Genomic DNA, 27,273 nt, shown 5'->3' on the forward strand with positions numbered 1-27,273 from the left:
TGACAGGGGGCCTATTTATGGTGCATGGGGTTTAGTTAGTAAAACACTTGAAGCCCACATGAATCCTTACGCATTGGTATTAATAATTGGACCTAAAAATTGAGAAATTTGCAGTGAATTTTCAGGGGAAAAACAAAGTAGAAACAATAAAAGAAATTATATTGGGTCTAGTTACTAAGCTTGAAGTTCCATTTGGCTGTTTTTTCCAAAATAATATAATATCTCCCATAAAAACTACGGTACATAAAAAAATAAAAAACAAAGTGGTTGGATGCCATCTAAAAGATTAGGTCAAATTTAACTACCAAAACCAAAATAATCTACGCATCACTATGGTACATTTCCACCCAACAATCACCTTTAGATAGTTTAATATAATTAGTAAAATAAAACAAAAAATAGAGAAAAAGAGAATGATGCGTCACCAACTAGTTAACACTTATCAATAATTACACGTACAGTAATTACGTTCTTTTATTCACTTTCTTTAGTGAAAGTTAGATATATATCAAGATTCAGCACATGCATTTTTTATACATTAATTAAACACTTTGGCCTCCTGTCTATTATTTATGGTGTATGTGATCCTAAGATTCTCTCATTGCAGATATTATTTTTCTTTCCCTTTCTATTAGCGGTATCATTACCATTTATAGTCTAGGAATGTGCAATTATTAATTCTGCTTGATGCGTAATTTAATGGGAGGAAAAAAATTTAGTTAGTAGTATTTCTTTAAAGAGAATCATCATACTAATTAATAAAGGGCCTGTTCTTCACCTATAATTTATGGCTAATAAGAAAAGACTATATTAATAAGCCAAGCCATGTTGAAGATATTTTTATTCTAAATATCATTTTGAGGATATGGAAATCATTCTCTCTCACCCCACCGTTGATATATCACCTTTTCTTCCCACAATGAAACTGATTAGACAGAAACCAAATACTAATCAATGAGTAACTTGGATTCTATGGAAAGAAAATTGAGAGATGATGATGGTGCATGCTAAACAAGATGGTAGCATTGTTGGTTGCAGATTGCGGGCCACACTTCTCCTTAATGATAGTTGGGGACTGGAGATATATAATAAAACAACTTGGTGAGAGCAACAGGTAAATGAGGCATAAGCCACACACTATCCATCTTGAAGCAATTAGTGTGTGTGCAAGAGCAGGACCAAAGGCATCTAGCCCCTCAACTCACTGTGCTGCAACTGACACTTCTCTTTCAAGCTATAGTTACTTTCAAGTCTAATAATTAGACAAAAGATATCTCCAAGTAGTTTTCGTGAAATTAGATTCTTAAGCAAGCAAACTTTGACCTCAAATTATTCTTTGACAGCTTGCTATGATGTTACTAATTTGACATCTTTCTGTATCTTGGTAATCCCACATGTTAAATATATATACATATTATTTTCACTTAAAAAGTCCTGTGGCACAGTAGCATGCTAAGATTCAAGGATATATATATATATATATATATATATATATATATATATAGTTTTAATTTTCTTAGCTTGTTAATGTTGTGCAGCCGAATAGGGTGTTAAAATAGACAATAGACACTCATTATCAGTTCCGGCATCTAAGGAATTTTGTTCAACAAGATAACTTTTTCTTTCCCCCTAAGGAGGTTTTGAATCACAAGCAAGATCACAAACACGCGAGAATCACTCACAAAATGAAGGCCCTTGTTGACTAATGTATATGTTTCTTATTCCTTATTTTGGTGGAGCTGATTCTGACCTTTTTGATGGTCTCATGGAATTCAACCAGAATGATCCTGTGTAATGATTTCATTCCATATGAGTTAATTATAAACCTTTTTATATTGCAGGCCATGTGTCTAGAACAAATGAAAAAAAAAGGAAAAAAAATGACCCCCAAAATCCAATCATATCCAAATATAATCATTCCACATTGTATTTTTGGTTGAATTTCTGCCTGCCTAGTGAAAATGCTGCTTGATTTCTACATGAGTATATCTAGTTTGTCAATACATGATCATCTTTTGTAATGCTCCATTGTTATAATGGTTGATGCTGACTTCATGCCTTTTATTATTCGACCAATGCAAAGAATGTTAGACCTCTAGAAATTTAATCTACAAAAAGGGTCTTGCGAGCTTTGAAGGGTTAGGGATTTATTTCATGCTTCATATATATCATGGTCTACTTTATCCCAGAAAAGCATTCATTTTCAGTCTTCAGGACCACTAATTAGTACGTGGTGTAGAGAGCAATCTCTATCTATTACGTTTATGGAATCCGCGCTTTATGTTTACCTCTGCAAAAGAAGCAGGATATTTGGATCTAACACCACTAAATCTCATTTAAGCAAAAGCTACCCCACATGGTAGCAATAGCCACAGGAATACACTGTTACATTTTCTGTCTTTTCTTTGGGGGTAGGGTATATACACTATATGGTCGGGTAAGAAGCTGAACTAACTACTACTATTATCTCATCAACATAGTGTAGTGATGATTGACAAATAACCTTGTTATTTACATATGTAGCCAGAAGTTCGATCCTTAGGAACACGTGTATGGAGATAAACATTTGTTTGAATATATATAGGTCAAATCCTTAAGAAAAACTCAATACCTCCATAAATCCATAAATTAAATATATCCTCTGAAGCATCAACAGGTGTCTAATTTTAAAATTATTTTTATTGACTTAAACGCTTAAGTTATTATATTTATACAATTTATGCGCTTAAAAAAATATAAAATATTCGTTTAAAAATATGAATATATTGTATTAAAAAAAATTCAAATTCTATATTAATTAAAAATAATGTTAAAATAGAATATATAAGTTAACTTCATAGATTGAATTAAGTCATACTTACATTTTAAGATCATATTAGAGTTTATTCTAAATCTATCAAAAGTATCATCCACTATATACATGGTACACTATAGAATATACTCTTGTTTCACATATATATATATATATATATATATATATATATATATATATATATATATATATAAACTACTATTATTACCTCTTAATAATCAAGTCATAGTTGACTATGTTACTGGAAATTGAGTGGTCAAACTGGGAAATTCTTATTGGCTGATCAAGAGAAAAAAAAAAGGTGATGATTAGAGATGACAAGTCTAGTTGGTTTGTGGTACCACAGAAAAGCACGTCAGTGTACATATAATGGGGTGACAAGCCAAGGAAAAGGAGCTTGAAGCTTAATTGATGGGTGAAACGGCTCACTCATAGTGAGGGTTGAGCTTCTCTGACTTGGTGACTTAGCTGAGAAAACTAGAGAAAGTTCATCAATCTTATGATTTAGACAAGAATGTCTCATGGCCATGTGCAGCAATGCGCCCCACGTGGGATATGACATGCGTGTGGGTCTCTCTAACTTGGAAGTGCTTCTTTTTTTTTTTTCTTTTTCTTTGATAGTTTTGGCAAGATATATACATACAATACGACACATCCATATACACTAACATGTATAGCTTCCAAGGAAGGGGGACTGTAAGAAAGAAAAATGAAAAAATCAGCCTTAAAAGAAAGAAATAAAAATCCAAATAAAGTTAAATTAAAAGTACATACATGCATAATGTATTTATATTAATTGCAAGCTGTGCTATAAAGAAGCAGTATAGTACTGTACCTTTTTTTTTTAGGTATATATATCTTTGACATGTACACGTCCTTGATGAGAATTATGAGATCCTCTAACTTACTGGGGTCTGGGGATGAGCTGTGTTTGTTAGGCAAGTAGCTGGCTTTCTGGCTTTCTAATGACCCTCCTGAGACATATCCTCTCATAAATCACGTGCCCCTATCTCTTTAATTTCTAGATAGCTTTCTTTTTTTTCCAAATTTCATTTGAAATATTTATGATGAGATGAACTTGAAACATATCTATCTGCCCATTGGTATGTTGACTTTTGTTAAGCTGAGAAACAGACTAGATTCTAGATATTATATATATATATATATATATATATATATATTTGATTTTCAATCACTCCTTCCCAATACTGTCTATGTGCCAATATTCCTTATTTAAGACTTGTCACTTTTGAATTATATTCAACTTTTTCCCCTACTTTTGATGTCCCTCAGAAGAAGATGATGATTGTAAACTACATCAGATCTTTGTGCATCTGTTCAAGGGAACCTTTTTTATTCTCATATTTTAACTCAAATGTTTTCCCTTATTCTCCCTAGGGCAATTTAGGTTGTTGGTGTGCTTTGTGTTTGTGTTCATATACCTTTAAGTAAGTAAACTTTTTCTTTATGCACAGCTTTTTGGCAATGTGAGTCCTAAAAGTGATCTGATAGAAGAAAAAAAAAGGGTGATCTGGTGGTGATCAAAGTTCTGCTTTTAGCTATTTACTAAGTCTGGGGGTAATGCCAAGTGTACCATCATAGGTATTGAAATTCTGTTTCGTTTGAAAATTTGTGAAATTAACCTAGAAACATTGAATTTGACAGCCCCACTAGAAATGGCAAATAGGAAAGAAAAGTTTCCAAGGCCATGTTAAGTATAACATGTCAAATTTTTAGTCTCTTTATGGCCAACTCAACTAAGAAAAAAGTGAAGTCAATTCAAAGGTATGTGAAGAATTATCAATGTTATCTACTTCCAAATAATGCATCTTGGACCCCATACACAACCGTTGAGAAAAGAAAATACAGTACTTTGAAGTGGCACTACTATTTTATTTATAACTTGCAGCCATGTATGTGTGTATGTATAGTTATAGATAGATAAATACAAAACGTATTAGCTTACAGGAGCATAACATAAGCAAGTGTGGCAAGAAGATAAACTATAAAATGCAATATTTATGACCTTTTTTAAGCTAGTTGATCTCACATTTAAATCAGTGATGGAATAGAATCTGAAATCTCAGCCCATCTTCCGACAGGGAAAATGTTTATTTAACCAAAACGTTCAAAATACGTTGCTGCAAATTCATAATCTTGCCATGATATAGGGATATCAATTACAAATTTATTTTCTGTATTTTGATTCCTACTAATAAAATCATATGTTTCATCATTTCCTTGTTATGGAGATATAAGATGGATTAAAGAAAAAAAATTGTAGGTTTGATTTCTTCTATTAACAAAATTAATATATGTCGAAAAAAAAACAGTATACCATGTATTAACGAAAAGATAGTGAGGTTCTAATGGGTTATATTTAATTTGAATTGAGATGATGTGTTTTTCTTCAAGAATAACCTTAGTTCATCATGTAAGGCTTCTTTTCAATTATGTTACACTTATAAGGTTCTATTGGGTTTTATTTGATTTGAATTGAAATGATGGGTTTTTCTTCATGAATAGCCTTAGCTCATATAAGGTATGCTTCCCTCCCATTTCTCTGAGAATTCTTTGTAGCCGGGCAAGCGGTTATGAGGGCATATCTAAGTGTACACGAATAGTAATCATTATATATTTACCTTTATATATATATAAACATTAGCAAAGTAAGATACTATAAGAACGATTAGATTATATTACGCGCTGAAATGTTAATGAGAAGTCAGAAAAGCCAGGTGTTTAATTCTATCTCAAATTCAATTGGCATAATTAAGAGAAGTTGTTTAATAAGCCTAAGAAATGAGACAGGTATGTCTTCATGGATGTTTGCTAGAACACGCTATGCCTGTTAAAATAAGCAATAAAATGTTAATTACAATGTTAGATTTTATAGGTAAAATTAATAGACGAGTGAAGTTGCACAAAGCATAATATATACTCTACAATTTTTTTAAACAAAAATTGAATATAAATGATTAATGTATTGATTAAATTCTTTTGAGTATTATTTGAATTTAATATTTGATAAATAATTTTTAATTAAATTTTATTTCATTATTGAATTATGAATTAGTTAGAGTTTTTTTTTCTGATAAATCCAAGGATTAAAAAAAAGTAAATTCTGCACAGTTTTTTTGGGTTAGGCAATGTATGCTTTCCAACGGCATGCATGTATACATAAACAAATACTACTACTACAAGTTCAAAGGCAGAAGTTGTTATATATTCATGTGCCTCCATGATCAAGTGGCTATGGATTTCCGCACCACAGCTTGCTCATCATCCAAGAAAAAGATGCCCCACTGTATGACTTCTGAAGCGGGGTCCCACCCCACCCACCACCCAAATAACAATGAGCCTGTTCCCCAAACCCAAACCCTCAATCTTCTACCTATTTAGCCACTGCTATGCTCTTGCTGTCAAATTATATTGCCACATCTACATATTCACATTACCTATACAAACTATACTTAATGTAATTGGCTCTGAATATTAGGATAAAGTAGCTTTATTTATTCACTTCTTGTATTTTTTTTATTTTGGCACCGTCCGTAGCTTAATCAGATAGGTACTGTATTTTGCAGTTCAAGACATCCAACTCTGAATTGCTAACTTTGTTTAAGTGGCATGCATTTTTTGCCCCATGATTCAAGACATATCCAACTCTGAATTGGTAACTTTGTTTAAGTGGTATGCATTCCCCAACTCTGAATTGCTAACTTAATTTGTTTAAGTGGCTTGCATTTTCCCCCATGATTCCACATATACTATAGGCAACTAAATTGTTGGCATAAATATCTAAAGCAAACTTAGCTAGGCATGCAAAAAAAACAAAGAAAGGATTTTAAGAGGATAACCCAAGAGGCAGAAATGTTTGAATTGGGGAATTTTGGGAGGCACAAGCGGTTAAATAGTTAACGTGGCGTTTCGTGGGCGCTGGGTCCGAAGTGTGGAGAAGAGATTTTGGGGCAGTGGGACAATGAAAGTAATGAGGCACAACACAACAACACTGCATTATGTGCACAGGGGTGAGCAATTCCCCTTGTGGTAGAAAACAAAAAGAAGAAGTGGTGCCTCCCAAGTGTGAGACTCTATTGGTGCTGTCAGATGAAGGGTGGTGGGGAATAGTCTGCATTTTTTTTAACGAATAATGATGTATCAACACTTTATTTTATTTGAAACCTTAATACTAAGTGCATGTTTGCTTTGGCATCCATAATACATGTATAATTAAACTTCTACGTCTAATATAAGGAAAGATACACAACAATTGGTAGCGCTGATAACGTGAATCGAGTGTATCTGACAGTGCATCTAAAGTCAATTTAAACACACCGTAAAAGAGATAAATCAAATAAAAGTATAAATATAATAAAATGATATAATATGGAAAAAAAAAGGAAGTGAATCTTAGATATATGTAATTAAAGGATGCTCGTATATATATATATATATATATATAATCATACCACTTTCTATATCCTTCACACACTCTCTAATCTCTAGACTATATACCAACCATGCATTACCCTTATGATCATTCCATGTGTCCTCTCTCTCATGCACACACGTATGGTATGATACAAATAAATGCACACATAACATAGCAATAGCATATAGCAGGAGGAACATGGACATTCGGTGAGGCGTGTAAGCGACAATAACAGTTAACCATACCAACTCAACAATACAAGGACAGATAGAAAGAGAAACAAGTTAAGTAAAATACTAAATAGTACTAATGTGGCCAATTGATGAGAGGATGTTTCATGTTTCCTTCCAACCATCTGTTTGTGAAAACGGGAGCGTCCTGTGCAGGGTCCGGTCCGTTGATTGCGCACGCACCCATGTGCACGTACTGTGAGCCAACTTGGACAATATGGACACCACACCACCGTTTTAACTTTCAAACACGTAGTATATATATGATATGACATGGTTAATGCTACATAACCTTATTCTCCGCGCATGCATGTAATCACAAATTCAATCTCTTAATCTATATGTCTGTTAAGAGAATTCATTTTCTTAAATGATTTTCAATTCCTTTGATAAATTAGTTCTTAATTTCTGTTGGAAATATCCTAGGTTTAGCAAAATCACAAATATGATTAATAAATAATCTTATATTTTAAATATATCATTAAGCCTTCAATTATAAAGACTATTTATATGAAAATATATTTGTTGAGAAAATATAATTTTTTGAATAAATCTCAATTCTTCAATCAAATCATTAATTAGTCTTTAGTTTATATTTCTTATAAGAAAATTTGTCAGTATATTTTAATCTAAAATTTTATGACTTAAATAAATATATTCTTCTTATTTATATATTGTTTAATTTTTTCACTTTTACTCGATATGAGATTTCACCTCTCTAACAGTGTTTATTATGTCATCATGCATGATATTGATATGCCTAGCGACCTATCTACCTCAATGTATAATTACTTTATTCGGTGAACTTCAATGATTCATTAGCACTGTTTACTAGGGGTGAGGTGAAACGGGAAATGGGAAACAAGATATGTGGTTGTAGTTTGGGGAGGCTTTGTTTGTTCATGAGTGTGACGTGAAACTAAATGGATATGGTTTGTTTGTTTCTTTGGGGGATTTTAATTAGCGAAACCAAAAGGCAAATGGAGTGTTTGGGACGTTAAAAAAAATCCAAAGCGAGTTTGGACATATGAGATGGAAGTTCCCCAAATTTAGTTTGGTGTTGCTTTTGCTGACGTTTTCTCTTGCCTGTCTAGCTACTGGGGTCCACACCAATTCTAGCAACCCAATCAGATTTTCAAACACCAATCATCCTCATCGTCGTCGGCTTTGCATGTAAACCAGCTTAGGCTAAGTTTGGTTTTACTTAGGGTGCTCCAAACTAAACCCAACTTAGTTTGGAGTGTAAATTCAATTAGGTAACGTGTTTGATGATTTTCATAAAATATATGTTTGAATATTATAATTTTGTTTGAAAACTCATTTTGGGAAAGCGAGATTTGGGTTAATTACATAAATAAATTTACACTGTCAAATATGCATATAGTCTAATAATTAGGTTTAATTACAAAAATAATCCTATTTATTTCATCAATTTATAATTAATTCTCTTTTTTTTCAATAAGCTATTTGAATTCTCAACTCTAAAATTTCACGTTAACTATTAATGGACCCTCAATCTCGAAATTGGAAACTCAAATAATCAGATTTAAAAAAAAATGAAAGACTAAATTAGTAAATTAAATTACAGAAGACCAATTTAATGAGTTGAGATAAATAAGGAGACTAATTTTACAGTTAAGCCTAATCATTACTTAACATCTTTAATTCAACTTAAAAAATTTCATGTTAACCTTTTAATTTTCAACTAATTTATAAGTTTTTTTCACATATGTCCATAGTTTAATTTTAAGGGATATAACTTAATTTGATTGAATAATTAATGTGTATAAATTATTATTAATTTTTAGTCCCTAACTTGAACTCTTATGACAACATAATCCTTCACATATCATGTACAAATTTGATGGTACTGTATTGAATAAACAATTCTTTAACAAGCAGGAAATTAAACCAATTCACTTTGTGCTAGTGACTCTTGCTCATCTGTAGAAACTAAAATCATTTCATAATATATTTAATAAAAAAGTTTTTTTGATCACTGAAATTTCATTCAAACTTAGTTTTGATTCTTATATATTCAAATTGATGAATTTAGTCATTTAGCTTATAAAAATATGTGAACTTAATCTTTTTTTCAAATTTGTGATGGTTAAAAATGGTTACTAAATGTCGAGTTTAAATTCATTAATTTAAAATTTATAGAGATCAAAATCAAATTTAACTTAAATTTCAAAGATTAAAAACATGTTTTTCCTATGCTTAAAACTCAATTATTTTTACTTTTACCTTTACATTTTATGATGTTAACCGGCATGATTCATCAAATTCAATTCATTTTGATGCTTTTATATCTTAAGCATGTCTTTTTACAATGTCATAAATAAAATATTTCCTTACTTTATCAATGATTAATGTTAGTTGACCATTTTTAATAGGTCTCTCATCACAATTATATTTTTTTTTCATCTACAAAATTTAAACCGAAACCATGTTTAAGAATTTTAAACACTCAGCCCAATATAATGTTGGTATTTTAATCATGTACAACATTATATAAATGTAAACAATTTATATTCTATTTTTTTAACCATGTTATTGATATGGAGTATCAGTTGATTTTGCAGATGATTAATCTTTGTCTGAAACTTGATTGATCATTTTTAGTGGTGTTCTTTCAACCACGTTTTTTTCATCTACAAAGTTTAAATATGAGATCTTACTTAAAAAGATCGAATCCAATACCTTTTGAACCAATGGCTTGTTGGTATATATTCTATTGTTAACGCATCAATTAAAACATGTAATTAGTATCCAATAAACTTGATTTATACTTGAATTTGTGGAATAAATTGTCATAAAAGTCATACACTAGTTGTGTGTTTAATTGAAAAGAAAGTCTTGTAATTAAGAGACAAACTAAAATGTCTATTTAAATAATATCTTATGGTCAAGAGGCATGGTTGTGTCTATTAACCAGGACACACCACCCGTGTCCTCCTAGATAGAGCTAAGATAGTAAATTTTGTATTGGGACTAGAACAAGGTGATTTCTAGTTTGGATATCAAGTGTGTCCTCATATAAGGTTATGTCTCTCTTGCTTTATCCTTATTTTCATTTAGAAAGGAAAAAGGGGATTCGGATATGAAATCAAACTATCTACATCCTGGAAAAGAATTCATAATTCTTAGCTATACATGACTTTGCATATTTTTTAAAAACAAACAATTGAAATAATTATTTAATGGATCATTTCTTTTAGTTTTAATTGTTTTGAATTAGACAAAGTAATTTGTTACCGAGGGACTAGGATATGCATCTGTTGATAGAACCAAAATTGAATTGGATTAGTTTTAAATCAATTTTTAAAATCAAACCAATTTCAAACAATTTTTATCACCAATTTTTTGTAAAACCAATTTTTATGTTGTATTAAGCCTATTAATCCAATTTTAATGACACTAGAATTTTGAAACCCAATTAAATCATTTTTATGTTTTGTTTTTTAGTCTAAACCATTTTTATATGAGAAAATAGTTTGGTTTTTGTGAACCAATTTTAAAACTGATTGGGAATTAGTTTAGTGTTGTTAGAACAAATGAAAGTTTGAAAAAAAAAAAAACTCCAAGTCCCACATCGCTCAGAATAAACACTTGAATAGTGTTTCACTCCCTATATATAGAGAGTTCATTTCTTCTTTTTTCCTTGCCCCAGTTAAGAAGCATTTCCTCAACTTTTCTTTCTCCCTCGCATATTTCAACCGATGCATTTCCGGCAAACTTTTCCCTCTTTCTTTCTGTTGCTCTAAAATTTTGGTTGCCTTTAAGAGTGACTTTGTAAGTCATATTTTTCGGTTGCCTTTAAGAGTGACTTTGTAAATCATATTTTTCAGTTGATTTTAAGAGTGACTTTTTAAGTCACATTTTTCGGTTGGCTATTAGAGTAACTTTTCAAGTCATACAAGAGGGTGTAATTCTAGAAAAGGTTCCCTCAGTGCAGTGGGAATCTTATACAGTGATTTGGGCTGTTTTATCCTAGGGACATCGTGGTTGATAGTCTGCTTGCACAAATTTTGGCAGTGCCACGAAACGTCTTAAAGAAAGCGACATTGTCCGTGACTCATCCAGTAATTTTTTCGATTTGCCATAAACTATTGTTACAACAAGTGTAGATCTTATTTAAAAACAAATAAACCAATTCTTAAACCATTTTTCACTAGAATAAAATGTAATAGTCAAATTCAAAATAATAATGAAAATAAGTATAACCAATGCTCTTTTTATAAGTTACCATATAGACTACAAGAAGACAAAATAAAAGGAAACTTATTTTTAGGAAGAGCAATATTGAAAGTTAGAAATGTTGCATTTGATGAGAATCTAAAATAGCATTTTGGTTGTATATAAGAGAGAGAGAGAGAGAGAGAATTACATTAATTTAACCCTACACATAAGAAATACACCACACAACACATGACTCAATAATCCAAGGGGAAGAAGTCACCATCATCAAAGCAATGGAAGGAAGAATGCATTGGAATCTAATGGTGATTGAATCATGACACAATAGTATCTCAAGTGGTTTGGGCACCATATAATTAGTTATGTCTCAATCTCAGATGAAGTTTTTGAGCAAGATTGAAGATCAATAGCAGTGAAAATAAGTTAGATTGAACAAGTCTTTCCTTAAATAGGTCTATCTTATTTAAAAAATTTAAGGCCAAAGTCTATTTTTTTACCTGAATTAATTAATTAAGTACAATACTAAGAAATTTATAATATTCACATATCATGTTTAACTAATTGAATTAGATCTCATTACTTTTAAGGCCTAAGTCTAATATCTTATTTGTCAAAGTCTTTGTTTTAGACCTTATGTGAAATTTTTGAAAGCGTAACTTAGTCTATTAATTTCAATTTCACAGCGAAACATTAAAACTTCCATTTCAATTTTGTCACTAATAAGTATCATCATTTTAGAATTCTCAATAATGTACTTATATAAATTAGGAAAGAGAATGAATATATTTTAATGAAATTGTCCTGAGTAAATACTTTAGTCTTTAAATAATTTTTTTAATATAAGTGCAAAAAACCTTAAAGGTTAATCAATTCAAAATTGAGATAATAATTAAGAAAACTAAAAATATAGTTTAATTGAATAATTAATTAAAAATATTATTTAATATGACATAATATAATACTCATTTCACATCACATAATATCACATAATAGTAAAATATTTAACTGCATATAAAAAATATTATATTTTTAATCAGAATTAAAATTTATAACATAAGAGTTCATTTATAACGTATGATAACTATTTTTATTTTAATTTTTGTCCGAGTAATTGCAAAATTCATTAATTCATCTTTGTCCATTTTCATTTTGTCTAATTTATCTTTGTTTTTATTGACTAAAATATAAAAACAAAACAAAATTATCTGATTTTATGTGGTAAAAAATAGAAATATAGAATCTATTATCTAATCCTATGACTCTCACATGCTAGCTAGATTCATTGACTTCAATTTTGAATGCATTCAATAGATTAAGTTTAAAGTAAAAAAAAAAAGATTAAGTTAACATATTTTTAGGAGCTAAAGAACTAGCTTCATCAATTTGAATGTAAAGGGATCATAATCAACTTTGACTTAAACTTCAAAGATTAAAAGCACATTTTGTCATATGCTTTAAACTTCAATTATTTTTACTTTCACCTTTACATCTTGTGATGTTAGTTGGCATAATCCATCAAATTCAATTCATTTTGATGATTTTATATCTTAAGCACATCTTTTTATAATGTCATAAATACAAAATATTTATTAACTTTATCGATGATTAATTTTTGCTAATTGACCATTTTTCATATTCATAATTATATTTTTTTTATCTACAAAATTTAAACATTAACCATGCTTAAGAATTTTAAACCCAACTTCACTCGGTCCAATATAATGTTGTTATTTTACGTTTTATGCCTTGGGAAATTTTTAAATATTGTTTGCATTTCAATATTTTAAATATTGCAAGTCTTGTAACTTTTTGTTGCAAAACTCATTAATAATTTGTTTATAATAATCAAGATTATTTAAAACAACCATAACACAAGTAGTTAGTATTATCCTACAAGTTGTTATCAATGACAATATGAATAATTAATAATTCGTACAAAATTATTTAAAGAGAAGAAAAATTATTTAATCTTCCTATTGACATATCAGATCATATAAAATTTTAACATTTTCAATTTTGATAAACTTCTTTTAGTAGATGCAATGATAATGTGAATAATTAATGGTATTATGTAAGTTATACATGAAATAAAAAAAGCAAATAAATTTTAATTTTAATTCATTTGTTGAAATCTATCTAATAACTTTTAATTATTTAAATAAAACTACCAAAATCTTAAGAATTATCATATTTTAGAGAAGTTTCAATTTTTATGTTCATAATTGATTCGGGTTTACATTTTGCAATCCAACAGACAAACAAAACTTTTTCAGACACACTTTGACATTGATAAATTATAACATTATATAAAAAAAATTGATACTTATATAAACTAAATAAATAAAAATTGGTATCCCTATAAATATGGGGGCCATATCTAGGTGGTCACCTACATTGAGCATGTTTAGGGATATGGACCTTGTTTAAGGGGATCGAGTCCAATACCACTCGCACCAACGACTTTGGTGTATATTCTATTATTTTTATAAGAATGTAACACATTAATTAAAAACATGTAATTAGTATCCATTAAACTCTATTTATACTTGAATTTTGTGAAATAAATTGCCATAAAGGTTGTGTTAAAAATGCAATGAAAAACATGTATATGATGCATGAAAACTTTGTGGTGTGTTTATTCGAAAAGCAAGACATGTAATTAAGAGATAAACGACAATTTCAATTTAAAGAATATTTTTTGTAAGATTATGTTATATGAATGAAGTAATTAATTTAATGGTTTCTTTGAATTTTAGTAAGTAGACAAGTGATTATAATGGTAGAAAGCTTGTAGTAATAGTAGTAAGTATGAGATCTTAGTTTGAATCTAAGCCTATTATTTTAACATCGAAAACCTAAGCACTCCGTGCTCCTACTATTTTTATTTCGGTATCATAATTTTTTTTTAAAATTAATATATTTTTTAATATCTCTTAGTATCATATTGTATAATGCATAACACAATAACAAAAAGCCAATCACATACAATGTGTATTTTTTAATTTTATGAAATTTTACATATACTTATAATTCACTTTACATTATAATAAAGTGTGAGTGCCTTGATGCAACATATAACATTCTATTTTTTAAATTGATTGATGTTTTTAGTATTAAAAAATTATATTGATTGACATTTTTAATCTTATAACAAAGCATTAACACTTTCATTTTAATTTTGCCACTAATAAGTATTGTCGTTTTATAATTCTTAATAATGTACTTATATAAATTAAGAGAATAAATATATTTTAATAAAAAATTTCCTAGTAAATACTTTAATCTTCAAATAATTTTTGAAATATAATTGAAAAAACCTTAAAGGTTAATCAATTCAAAATTGAGATAATAATTAATAAAACTAAAAATATGGTTTGATTCAATAATTAATTAAAAATATTGTTTAATATGACATAATATAATACTCATATCACATCACAAAATAATACAAATATATAATTGCATATAAAAATATTATATTTTTAATCATATAATTCAAACTTATAACATAAGAATTAATTTATAACACATGATAACTATAATTGTCTTTGATTTTAATTTTTGTGAGAGTAATTGCAAAATTCATTCATTCATTCCATTTTCATTTTGTCTAATTTATCTTTGTTTTCTTTGACTAAAATACAAAACAAAAGAAATTATTCCATTTCCTATAGTAAGGAATACAAATATAGGATCTACTATCTCACATTCCACATGTGACCCTCACTTTGCCCAGTTAGATTCATCAATTTGAATGGATTAAATAGATTAAGTTCATAGTAAAAAAAAGACTAAGTTCACATATTTTTAGAAAACTAAAAACTAAATTTATCAATTTGAATGTTCTGGCTCAAAACAAATTTTGACTTAAATTTTAGAGATTAAAAACACATTATCACCTATGTTTTGTGAGAGTTTAATTCTGTTTTGAGTGGTGTAGATTTAATTGTACATTAGATATAAGAGAGTAACAGAATTCTAAAAATTATGTTATAATTGCCCAGCCTAAGTGTAAAGGGTTGTTGTTTTGTTTTGCTTGTATAAAAGGACATACATACATCTTAATAAAGAGGGTTTTTTCATTCTATCATTTTTCTGTTGCTAATGCTATTCCTAGTGTGTAGGTGTGCAATTTTGTGCAATTTTGTGCTTAGAATAGTGAGTGATACACGAGTGCATGTGTGAGGGAATGAATTGCATCTCTTGCAATTGAGTAAATAACAGCGTGTGTTTCAACATGTTTGAGACATCAATTATTTTTTACTTTCACCTTTACATTTTGTAATAATAACTAGCATAATACATCAAATTCACTTTTATATCTTAAGCACATCTTTTTCTAATGTCATAAATAACAAATATTTATTGACTTTATCGATAATTAATTTTTGCTAGTTAACCATTTTTAATATTTCTCTAGTCATAGTTATATTTTTTATCTACAAAGTTTAAACCTTAATGCCAGTTTTGAACCCAACTTCATTCAATCCAATTTAATGTTGGTTTATTTAATTGTTTATAACTTTATATAAACAAATTATATTATTGATATGAAATATCCATTGATTTTGCCAATGAATAGTGGGGTTCACACCCTCACCAATCATGCTTTTTTTTTCATCCACGAGGTTGAAACCTAAGAACTTGTCAAGACCAATCCTGGGATTTTGTATGCCTTGGACAATTTTTAAAATATTGTTCGTCTTGAAATTTTTTGTTGTAAAACCCATTAATAATTTGTTTATAATCAAGATTATTTAAAGCAATAATAACATGAATAATTAGTATTATTCTATAAGTTATTATCAATGATAACATGAATAATTAATAATCTGGACAAAATTATTTTAAGAGAAGAAAAAATTATTTAATCTTCCAAGTGAAATATACAGGGTTCTTTTGTTTTGGTTTTGTCAACCAAAAATGTGAAAGATCGTGTCAGAGATGTGCAGTTATGGAAGGAAAAGTTATCTTCAAAGATTGTACAATTACCATAATACATATGAACTATAGAAAAAGTGTAAATGATGATAACCTTGAAAATCTATCTGTCATTCCCTTCTTCTTCAAATTTTTAGGAATGTCAAAGTTTGTTTTACGATACTGTAGTCTCTTAATTTCTCTTCATGTCCATTAATGTATGTATTAATGTCCATCTCTAGTACTCTACCTATCTCGAAAAACTACAACAAACACAACATTAAAGCATTAATAGGGATTAGGACTCTATAGACCCTCTGGAGTATGTCATAGATTAAGCAATCAATATACAAATTAATTAAAATAAAAATGATTGTTACATAATTGTAAAAACTTTAAATAAATATAGAAATTAACGACGATTACATCAATAATATACAAAAGATTGCAAACATCAATGGAGAACTATATGATTCACCATATGCATTTTTGTCTTCCATACTCTCTCTCAAGCCTTCCTACAACAAACATATAGATCATATATTATAAGACCAAAAATGTTGCATAATGAGATATAGGTTATTCCATGCTTTTGAAGGCAACATGATTTTTACACAGTCAATCTCATACCCTGATCAACCATATAACACTAAAATATTTTAATTAACTGAAGAGGCTCTTATCCCTATGGAAAGGGAGAGAAAGACAAAATCAACCTGGTGGCCAAAATTGAAGAAGACAAAATGACAATGAAACTACAAAAAACACAGAAAGAGAAAGGAATCAATTGAAGAATGCAAAAGAGAATAAAAAAGATAAAAAGAAGAAGGTGATTCAGTAAATTGAAGAAATAATTGACATCAATGCAAACCTTAGTGAGAATAGATTGAAGAATCAATTATAAAGGACAAAGTGGTAGAGTGCAAATCGAAATTAAGAATTGTGGCAATGAAAGGTGAGGTTAGTATTTGAAATACTATTTTAGTTGAGAAATATAAACTGCTTTCAAGCACAGAAACATGAATGATCACGTTTGAACAATTACATCTTCAAGTGTATAATAAGAAGAAGAAAAATGTGTAAAGGAGTTGTTGAGCAATTGATGGTAGTATCTCCTTCATCTATTGTTATAAGTGATAATAGAGTTTTGGTTTAGCATTTTGAAACCAAATTAAATCATTTTTATGTTTTCTTTTTTACTCTAAAGCATTTTATGATTTGAGAAAATAGTTTGGTTTTTGTGAACCAATTTTAAAATCAATTATGAATAGTTTAGTGTAACTTTTTTTTAAACCAACTTTTAAACTAATTCTTAAACCTTTTTCACCAAAATAAAATATAATAGTCAAAATTTAAAATAACAAGGAAAATAACTATAATTTTATGTTACCATACATAGGGATGGATCTAGAAATTCATCAAATGGGGGATGAATTTATGCTTTTGTAATAATTATTTAAATATCTTACATCAAATAAATAAATAATAAATTTTATAAAAAAAAAGTTACACATAAATTTAAAATAAATTTTTATTTCAAATGATAAAGAAAGAAGCACGTTTATTTATACTAATTTTTTATTTCAAGTTTTGGAAGACATTTTGATTTTACAAACTCAATAACAATTAAAAAGGACACACAACATTAATCTCACAATAAAAAGAGAAACAAACTCATTAAATATAATAATAACTAAAATTCATCAAATTTTATAACAACTATATGATCTAGTGGTGATTGAATCATGACTCGAGAGTGAAAAATAATTCCAAAGGTTGCATTAAAATTGCCTAAAGGTGCTAGAGTAACAATAAAATATCTCGGTGATCTCGACACCATGCAGTTAGTTCATGTCTCTCCGATTTAAGTGTCTGAGTAAGGGGTCGAACATACGGATGTAAATAAGTTATGTTCAATAAAACTTTCTTTAAATAGGTCTAATTTATTTAAAAATTTAAAGTCTTAAGTCTAATATGTTACTCATAACCTTTGTTTTAGGCATTGTGCCATCTTTTTTAAAACTTAACTTACCTAACTATTAACCTACTTAAAAGCCTAATTCATAGTTAATAAATTTTATTTTAATGGTAATAAGGAAATATCTAATTATAGTATTATATATACTTGCTTTTAAAAAAAGATAATATTCTACTTAAAATTGATTAAAAAAATTACTTAAAGTACTGCATTTTAAATTGATTGATGTTTTAGAATTAAAAAATCATATTGATTGACATTTTCAATTTTTTTAATGAAGTATTGAAACTTCTATTTCCGTTAAAAAAAATTAAAACTTCTATTTTAATTTTCCCCCGATAAGTATAGTCATTTCAGAATTCTTAATAATGTAATTATATAAATTAAGAAAGAGAATAAGAATATTTTAATAAAATTGCCCATGGCAAATAATTTTGTTTTTAAACAATTGTTTTTAATATATAATTACAAAAACCTCAAAGATTAATCAATTCAAAATGGAGGTAATAATTAAGAAAACTAAAAATATGATTTGAATAATTAATTAAAAATATTTTTTAATTTTACATAATATAATACTATCACAAAATTATAAAAATAGATAAAAGATAAATGCATGTAAAAACTATTATATTTTTTAAAGAGAAAGAGAGTTATGCACTAATGCTGTAAAAATAATTTACACATTAATACAATCACAAATTATTATATATGATAATTTTGTTAACTTTTAAAATTATTATTTTAAAATAATTCAAATGATAATTTATGATTGAATGACGATATAAAACTGTTTTATATTGTTCATACATAGATATTAATTATTATTTTTTAAAATCATAGAGATTCAAATTTATAACATACGAATTAATTTAAAACACATGATAATTATTTTTTATTTTAATTTATGAAAACAATTACAAAATTCACTCATTCGTCTTTGTTTTCCTTGACTAAAATACAAGAAAAAAAATTACCCCATTTACTGTTTTAGATATAAGCCCAATTAAGCAGACAAAGCCTGGGCCGGAACCCAACAGCTTCTGCATCTACACTGAAGAATAGAATATCTACTGTCTCACACTCCCTCCACGTGTTACCCTCACATGCCTGGCTATCTCGTTATTTGTTTATTGTTTGTAGTATAAGCAGAAAGATTCTTTATAAAATCAAATCAACTAAGATATGAACACACTAATTAGTGCCTAATCCATGTTCACCAATCTGGTTATCGTCACTAATTAATATTTGAAGCAAAGAAATACTACAGCCGAAACAACTAACAAATCCGAGAGAAAAAAAGTTTAATTTAGGCATGTAAATTCCAACCTTGCTTGCATTACTTTCATTCTATCAACTCCAAATTTTTTGCCAAAGTGGAACCTAACTTGATTTTGATGTGTGATAAAGGGAGCAGTAAAAGCATAAAAATGCTGACAAAATTTTAGGAATACGTATATTGTGTTTATGTGCCTTGTTGTCCCCTCGAAAAAAAAAATTGTCTTTTATGTGTTTTACTTCTACAACTAAGTTAATAAACGCGCAAGATCACATGCCATTTTAAAAGAAAACACAAGACAACGTTAATTAGTGTTTGACCCGCAAGATTATAATCTAATTTGTGGCAGGTTTTCCTTTATTTTTGCGTTTAATTAACTATAACCGTAGTGCAATACGTAAGAAATTCTGAGTTAATGGATTTATTTACATCCTAATTAGTGGAATCAAAACATTCTTTGCTTTGATGGGTTCATTATGAATATAATTAGTGCGTTGAAGTCAAAAGCTCGTACTTGACTTTGGTATCAATAGCTATCACCTTAATGAGGTGCTTCAATACTGTTATACTAGATTTATTTATTTTTTTTATGGGAGTAAATGCGCGCCTGCACCTTATTAAAACCTAAAAGCAAATTCATATCAGTATGTTTTAATTTGTTATTTTGAAATCGCATTTACCCAGGAGGGAAAGAAAGAATGCTAGAAATAAGTCAAATAACTCCGTTATTTCAGCTCCAAAGAATTGAAACTACTGACACTGTATATAATTATTTCATTTTTACAAATACACTTATATAAAAATACATTGTAACATTAATAGCGTATTTAATCGAAAGAAAATGAAGGATAAGAATATATATATATATATATATATATATATATATATATATATATATATATATATATATATATATATAAATTACATTAGTTAAGAAATTTGAAGAGAATGGGAGAGAGAAAAAAATGCAAGGATTGATTTTTTTCCCCTCTTATTTTGGTTTCTTCTTCAAAATTGGAGAGATTTAGATGAAAGAAAAAATAAATTGTATAAATTAAATTATTTTGATATTTTACTTCATCTCTCATCTTAATTACTATTATTTATAAGAATATAATAATACATTATGGTTATGTTAAGTAAAACTAAAAAAGTAGCTAATAACTAAAAGTTGGTAGTTGAGAACGGTAATTTATTGGTGTTTCATAAAATTAATTTTTGAAGTAATTAAAAAATATTAAATAACAAGAAAAATAATAAAATTATGATTTATTAAAAAAATAAGAAAGTTGAATAAATATATTAAGAATAAAAATTGAAAAAAAATATAAAAAATTATAAACTAAAAGTTCATGCTTAAAAAAATATTATTTCAACTAATATTTTAAAAAACATTAGAAGTTATTAAAAAAAATTATTTAAATAATTAAATAAATTTTTTAATTAGTAAAAAAAATTAAAAATTAACTTAAATGTCTTGTTAAACCTAATTTATTTTTATATTCAACCAAATAAGATACATTCTTTATTTTATTTTTCTTGAAGCAAACTAAAATAAAGAAATTTCATTTTTTTTATTGAAATTCCCCTTTAAAGCAAACATACTATAAATTAATTGTTTTTATGGTTCTAAATGTGTGATAAAAAAGTGAGTATATTTCACGAAAAAAGGAAGAGGAATATGTTTCATGTAAAAGAAAGAGGAAAAAAATGAGAAACTGAAGGGTAGTGCAGTCATTTTTCAAAAAAGACCAAAATGGTTATACAGTATGCCTCATGAGCGGAGTCATAACATAATAAGGCTTGACATGGCTGAACAGAACAGCGATGCGAGCAGCTGCAGCTGAGCAAATATCACAGAACATTTCCGTTATTGGGAATTGTTCCTTTCAGTACTACACTGACATTGTCACACATTTTTACTACTGCATCATATTAACATTTTCATTTTCAGACTTCAGTACTTTACATTTCTTTTTTACCTTTTACCTTTTCCTTTTTCTTATCACAATCATTATAACATTTCATTGATTTATTTCTTGTTTTCAATTCAGGCAGTTCACACCTTACGGATGTGAGAAAATAATTACCCTTTAAAACAGCAGTTGAGTTTGGAGTTTTGGACCATCATAAACGTACACCATGCTACATACAAACAGAGGTAGAAAATATTTAAAAGAAATAAAATAATAATAAATATACTTCTAGTCTCTTTTTTTTTATTTAGTTTAATTCTTAACCATTGAAAAGTTTCACTTTGATACATTAAAATTTGTTTATTAGACTAAATTAATTTTTTCTATTAGTTTTATACACTAATGGTATTAGTTTCGGTTGATGTAATAACAAATGTTGTAACATCTCTTGTAGCTTGACAGTACTGCTATTAAATTGACAATAAACTAATAGAAAAATAAACTTGGTTTAACATATATATATATATATTAAAAGGGACTAATAAAATAAAATTTCATAAATTAAAGAAGTTTTCTTAAAATGATGAAATCAAATGAGTTACCTACCACGTATTTTCGCCAAACAAAAATACAATGAAAAGGAATATATAAAAAAAGAAAACGAGTGGATATTAAATATTTTCCATTTTTACCGTGCACGCATGGGTTGAACTTTAAAAAAATGAGAGAAGAAACAAGGAGGAAGAGTAATGCATATTGTATAAGCATATGAAAAAAATAAATAAAAAATAGACTTTATATGTGGATCTTTAATTATTATTTTTATCTATAAAAATAAAAGATAATACAACACACTTATCAAGCAATTGAGGTGGACTCCTCTGGTTCTCAGCCTTTAATTTGATAGCTGAGGAGGCTAAGGCAAGGGAAGCAGAAAGTGATTTAGAGTCAGTTTGAGTAGTTTGGATACAACGTTAGAAGTACTTTTAACAGCTTTTGAGAACACTTTTCTATTGAAAAAAGGTTTTATATTTCTAATAGATAAATTCTGAAAAATACTTGTAACTTTATATGGAATTAGAATTTAGAATAATAGTAAGAGTGAGTGAAGGAAAGGAAGAAGGGTCACTTACACATAGTATTTTAAACAGGAAAAACACGCTCGAATTCAAATCCTCCTCAATTCTATTTATACTCGCCCATCCTTCTCACTTCTTCACTCCCACGCAGTAATTAGTTTCTTTCTTCATTTATCACTCTGCTCCTAGCTCCCACCGCTTTCCACCCTTTAAAAAAAAACAGAGTCCCCTCTCCTCCTCCTCCTCCTCCTCCTCTTTGTTTCAGAACACACTGTCTAGTGTATGTGTATCGCAGTTTTCACAACACGCACTCTTCCTTCATCATATTATTCAAAATCATTCATAAACACGTACATATATACCCTCTTTTGAGTCTTCATTTCATAACAACGAAGGAAGACGTGTAGTAGTAGTAGTAGTAGTCGTCGTCATAAAATAGAAGAACCAAGAACATGTGCGAATCAAAATCAGAGCAGAGGCATGATGATAAGGAAAAGCAGACCGAAGAATTAGGTGGTGTGTTAACAAGACGTTCGACAATAATGTGGGATGTGATAGGAGAAGCGAAATCCCTGTGGGAGTTGGCATTCCCGACAGCACTCACTGGTCTCATTTTCTACGCGCGTTCCATGGTCTCCATGCTGTTCCTCGGCCACCTAGGAGACACCGAACTGGCCGCAGGTTCCTTAGCCATCGCCTTCGCCAACATCACCGGTTACTCCGTTCTCTCTGGTCTCTCCTTAGGAATGGAACCTCTTTGTTCCCAAGCCTTCGGAGCTAAGCGTCCTAAACTCCTCTCTCTCACCCTCCAACGCTGCGTCATCTTCTTATTATTCTCTTCAATCCCCATTTCGCTCTTGTGGCTTAACATGTCTAAAGTCTTTATCCTACTCCACCAACACACACACATCACCCAAATGGCACAAACCTATTTAGTTTTCCTTCTCCCCGACCTCGTCACCAACTCCTTCCTCCACCCAATCAGAGTCTACCTTCGCGCCCAGAACATCACCCACCCGGTAACGTTAGCGTCCCTCGCCGGCACTCTCCTCCACGTTCCATTCAACTTGCTCCTCGTCCAGCGCGGCCTGCCCGGCGTCGCCGCCGCCTCCGCCGCCTCCAGTTTTTCCATTCTAAGTCTGCTGGTCCTCTACGTGTGGATAAGTGGGGTCCACCTGGCCACGTGGACCGCGCCGAGCCGGGAGTGTTTCGGCGGCTGGGAGCCGCTGCTTAGGCTTGCGGCGCCGAGCTGCGTCTCGGTTTGTTTGGAATGGTGGTGGTATGAGATTATGATTTTGTTGTGTGGGGTTTTGGTGGACCCCACTGCCAGCGTGGCGGCTATGGGGATTTTAATCCAGACGACGTCGTTGATCTATGTCTTCCCCTCGTCTCTGGGATTTGCGGTTTCCACGCGCGTGGGGAACCAGCTTGGCGCGAACAGGGGTCCACGCGCCAGGATGTCGGCGGTGGTAGCGGTGTTCTTCGCCGCAGTGATGGGCTTCTCCGCGGTGGTTTTTGCGACGGCGATGCGGAGGAGGTGGGGGAGGATGTTCACCGGGGACGAGGGGATTCTGCGGCTGACGGCAGCGGCGCTGCCGATTCTGGGGTTGTGCGAGCTCGGAAACTGCCCGCAGACGGTGGGATGCGGGGTGGTGAGGGGGACGGCGCGGCCGAACGTGGCGGCGAACGTGAACCTGGGAGCGTTTTATCTGGTGGGGATGCCGGTGGCGGTTGGGCTTGCGTTCTGGCTCGAGGTTGGGTTCTGTGGGCTCTGGCTGGGCCTGTTGTCGGCCCAGGTTTGTTGCGCGGGCCTAATGTTGTATATGATTGGGACCACCGATTGGGAGTACCAGGCCTGCCGGGCCCAGTTACTCACGGCCCTTGATCAAGGATCCGACGGCCACAAACAACCGTTGCTTGCCGCTGTGGACAACAACAACTCTTGATAAAAAAAAAAAAAAAAATTATGATGATTGTTGATTGACGGTGTAATATTCTTTTCTTTTTGTAATAATTCTTATATTTATTAAAGGGAATTAATTTGTGAAATACAGTTATTATTATTCTTCTTTTATTCACTGCAATTTTTTTTAACCAAATGAAATGGGAGAGCTGAGCTGGGTACAATTTATTTAAATTATTATGGATAAGGAAATGATGATCCTGTCATTGTCAACATCTATTTATATACATACCCTTTATATTTTGTTTCTTATATCGTAAATGCAAATATGAGTACTATGTATGTGTCTGCTGTGCTGAGACTAACGGATATATGGATCAATGCCTTATTAGCCAAACTGAGTAAAGCCTCCAACTATTTGAAATATTGGAGGTCTTGCTTTATGGCTCTCTTTTTTTCTTTCAGAATAAATAATCTATCTATTTATTTATGCATCTGTTTTTTTCGTATATACTTTACGTAATACTAAAAAATTGTAGTGCTACCACTTATAAAAATGTTATTTAGTACTACTATGAAATAAATTTGATTAAGACTATGCAATCATCAATAACAATAATTAAGGAGATAACTTGGTAATTACCCACGTACGTCTTGGTATAGGAGGTTTAGGCATTTTGGAAGAGATAGGAGTAGAGGAGATATAAGTTATTGATATGATTAAAGTTTAATGTGACAATAAGAGAGATATGAAAAAAAAATGGAGGGTGCTAATGATGGGGTATTGACATTATTGGAATGTCCAAATATTCTTATAAAAATGAAAGTTAATTCTTAAATATGCATATCTTATTTTACATAGAAAGAAAATATATAATTATAAAAAATAGAGTAATAGATAAAAGTGATAGAGGTATAATAGATATTATTGTGACAAGACAGAAATAGATAAAAATAAGAGATATTAATGGGATAAAAATATAAGTTTATTGGTTATGTACTAATAATATAAACTAATTTTACATAATTATTTAATTATAAATCATCGATTGAATTATTTTTTATATAATTATTTTAAAAATTATCGAACTTATCACACATAATAAATTATAATTGGATGATTGTGTAAAATATTATTAATGTATAACTTTTTTCTCTAAAAATATTTTAGTGTCTAAATGTCATTAACCTTTTAAAATTTGAAAATTTTGAAAAATTTAAGGCGTACGGCTGTTAAAAATGCTGCCCAAACATAGTACATTTTTTGAAGTGTACAGTAGCCTTTTAAGAATGTTCCTTTTTTTTTTCTTTCCTTTGCTATCCACTTGATCATTAAGGGACTCACCAATGACACTTCTTTTAAACATTTACAAACTATTATATATATATTTGATAAATGTGGATAAACATATGTTGAAAAATATTGTACTTCTTAAATAAAATAATTATGAAAAATATAACAAAATATGTACTACTTTCTTCTCATATATTTTGATATTTAAAGTTATTGCACATAGATTAATTTTTTTAATTAAACTAAATTATTATATTTAGACTAAAATATTAATGTTCTGATTTAATATCTTGATCTTTGATACCTACTTCACTAGTAGTAAGTATTAAATAAAGACATACTTTAAAAACACATTAAATAAACTTTAAAATTTTAAAACATCAATTTTTTTTTGGAAAAATACAAAAAGCTAAAACCGTACTATAAAAAAATTATATACAATGTCAATATTGATAAATGTCCCACTTTTTTATTTTTATAATCAAATATAGGTTACGCTGAACAAGTCAGTTAAATTATCTTTTAATTTATTTTACTAGTAATTTTTTTTATTGTTTAGTAAATAAGATTTTTTTTAAACTTTTTTTAAAACACTACTTGAAAGAAATATATTTTAAAATATTGGATTTTAAATTTTTATATTTTATTTATTTTTCATCCTTCAAATATTTATTAATTTTTTATTACCTTTTTTAAATAAAAAAATTATTATTTATGTTTTTTTTCACTCATTTCTCTTACACATTTTTATGTTAGAGTATTTATTTTGACCATTATATTATTTAAATATTTTATTTATTATTTCAATGTTATGTTTCACGAAATTAACAAAGATAAATGATAGATTTATTTTAATTTTTTTTAATAATATTATATTATACTATTTATTTTAACCATTATGCTAATTAGCATAATAAAAAATTATATTTACTTAAGTGCATTATTTTTTTACTTTATTTTAAATTTGATTAAAAATATTTTAAGATACAATAAAATATTAATAATAGAATATATAAAATGAAACTAAAAATTAAATAAAAATAATTTATCTATAAAAATTACAAAAATTTACTATTAATTAAAAAACTAAAATTTTATCATCTCAAAATATATTTTTATCCATAAAACAAAATTAAAATTCATATGAAAATGCTATATAAATATGTTTGTTCTATCATTGTTTCTTTTTTCAATTATTTCAATTTCATATCTTAACTAACTGTTCGT

At 29.2% G+C, this 27,273-nt stretch overlaps 1 protein-coding gene across 1 annotated transcript; it reads left to right on the top strand.

The window, feature by feature from the left end:
- Positions 1–22,941: 22,941 nt before the first annotated feature.
- Positions 22,942–25,067, top strand: LOC100799094 (protein DETOXIFICATION 51). Its single transcript, XM_041017017.1, has one exon. It carries the CDS (start codon positions 23,302–23,304, stop codon positions 24,793–24,795), a length of 1,494 nt encoding a protein of 497 aa, XP_040872951.1. The 5' UTR covers positions 22,942–23,301; the 3' UTR covers positions 24,796–25,067.
- Positions 25,068–27,273: the final 2,206 nt, after the last annotated feature.

Source organism: Glycine max, chromosome 7, assembly GCF_000004515.6.
Source record: "Glycine max cultivar Williams 82 chromosome 7, Glycine_max_v4.0, whole genome shotgun sequence".
NCBI classification, from domain to species: Eukaryota; Viridiplantae; Streptophyta; class Magnoliopsida; order Fabales; family Fabaceae; genus Glycine; species Glycine max.

Bases quoted from the DNA above. Each gene is read 5' to 3' on its own strand.
- LOC100799094 (XM_041017017.1), top strand. From the start codon at position 23,302: ATGTGCGAATCAAAATCAGAGCAGAGGCATGATGATAAGGAAAAGCAG.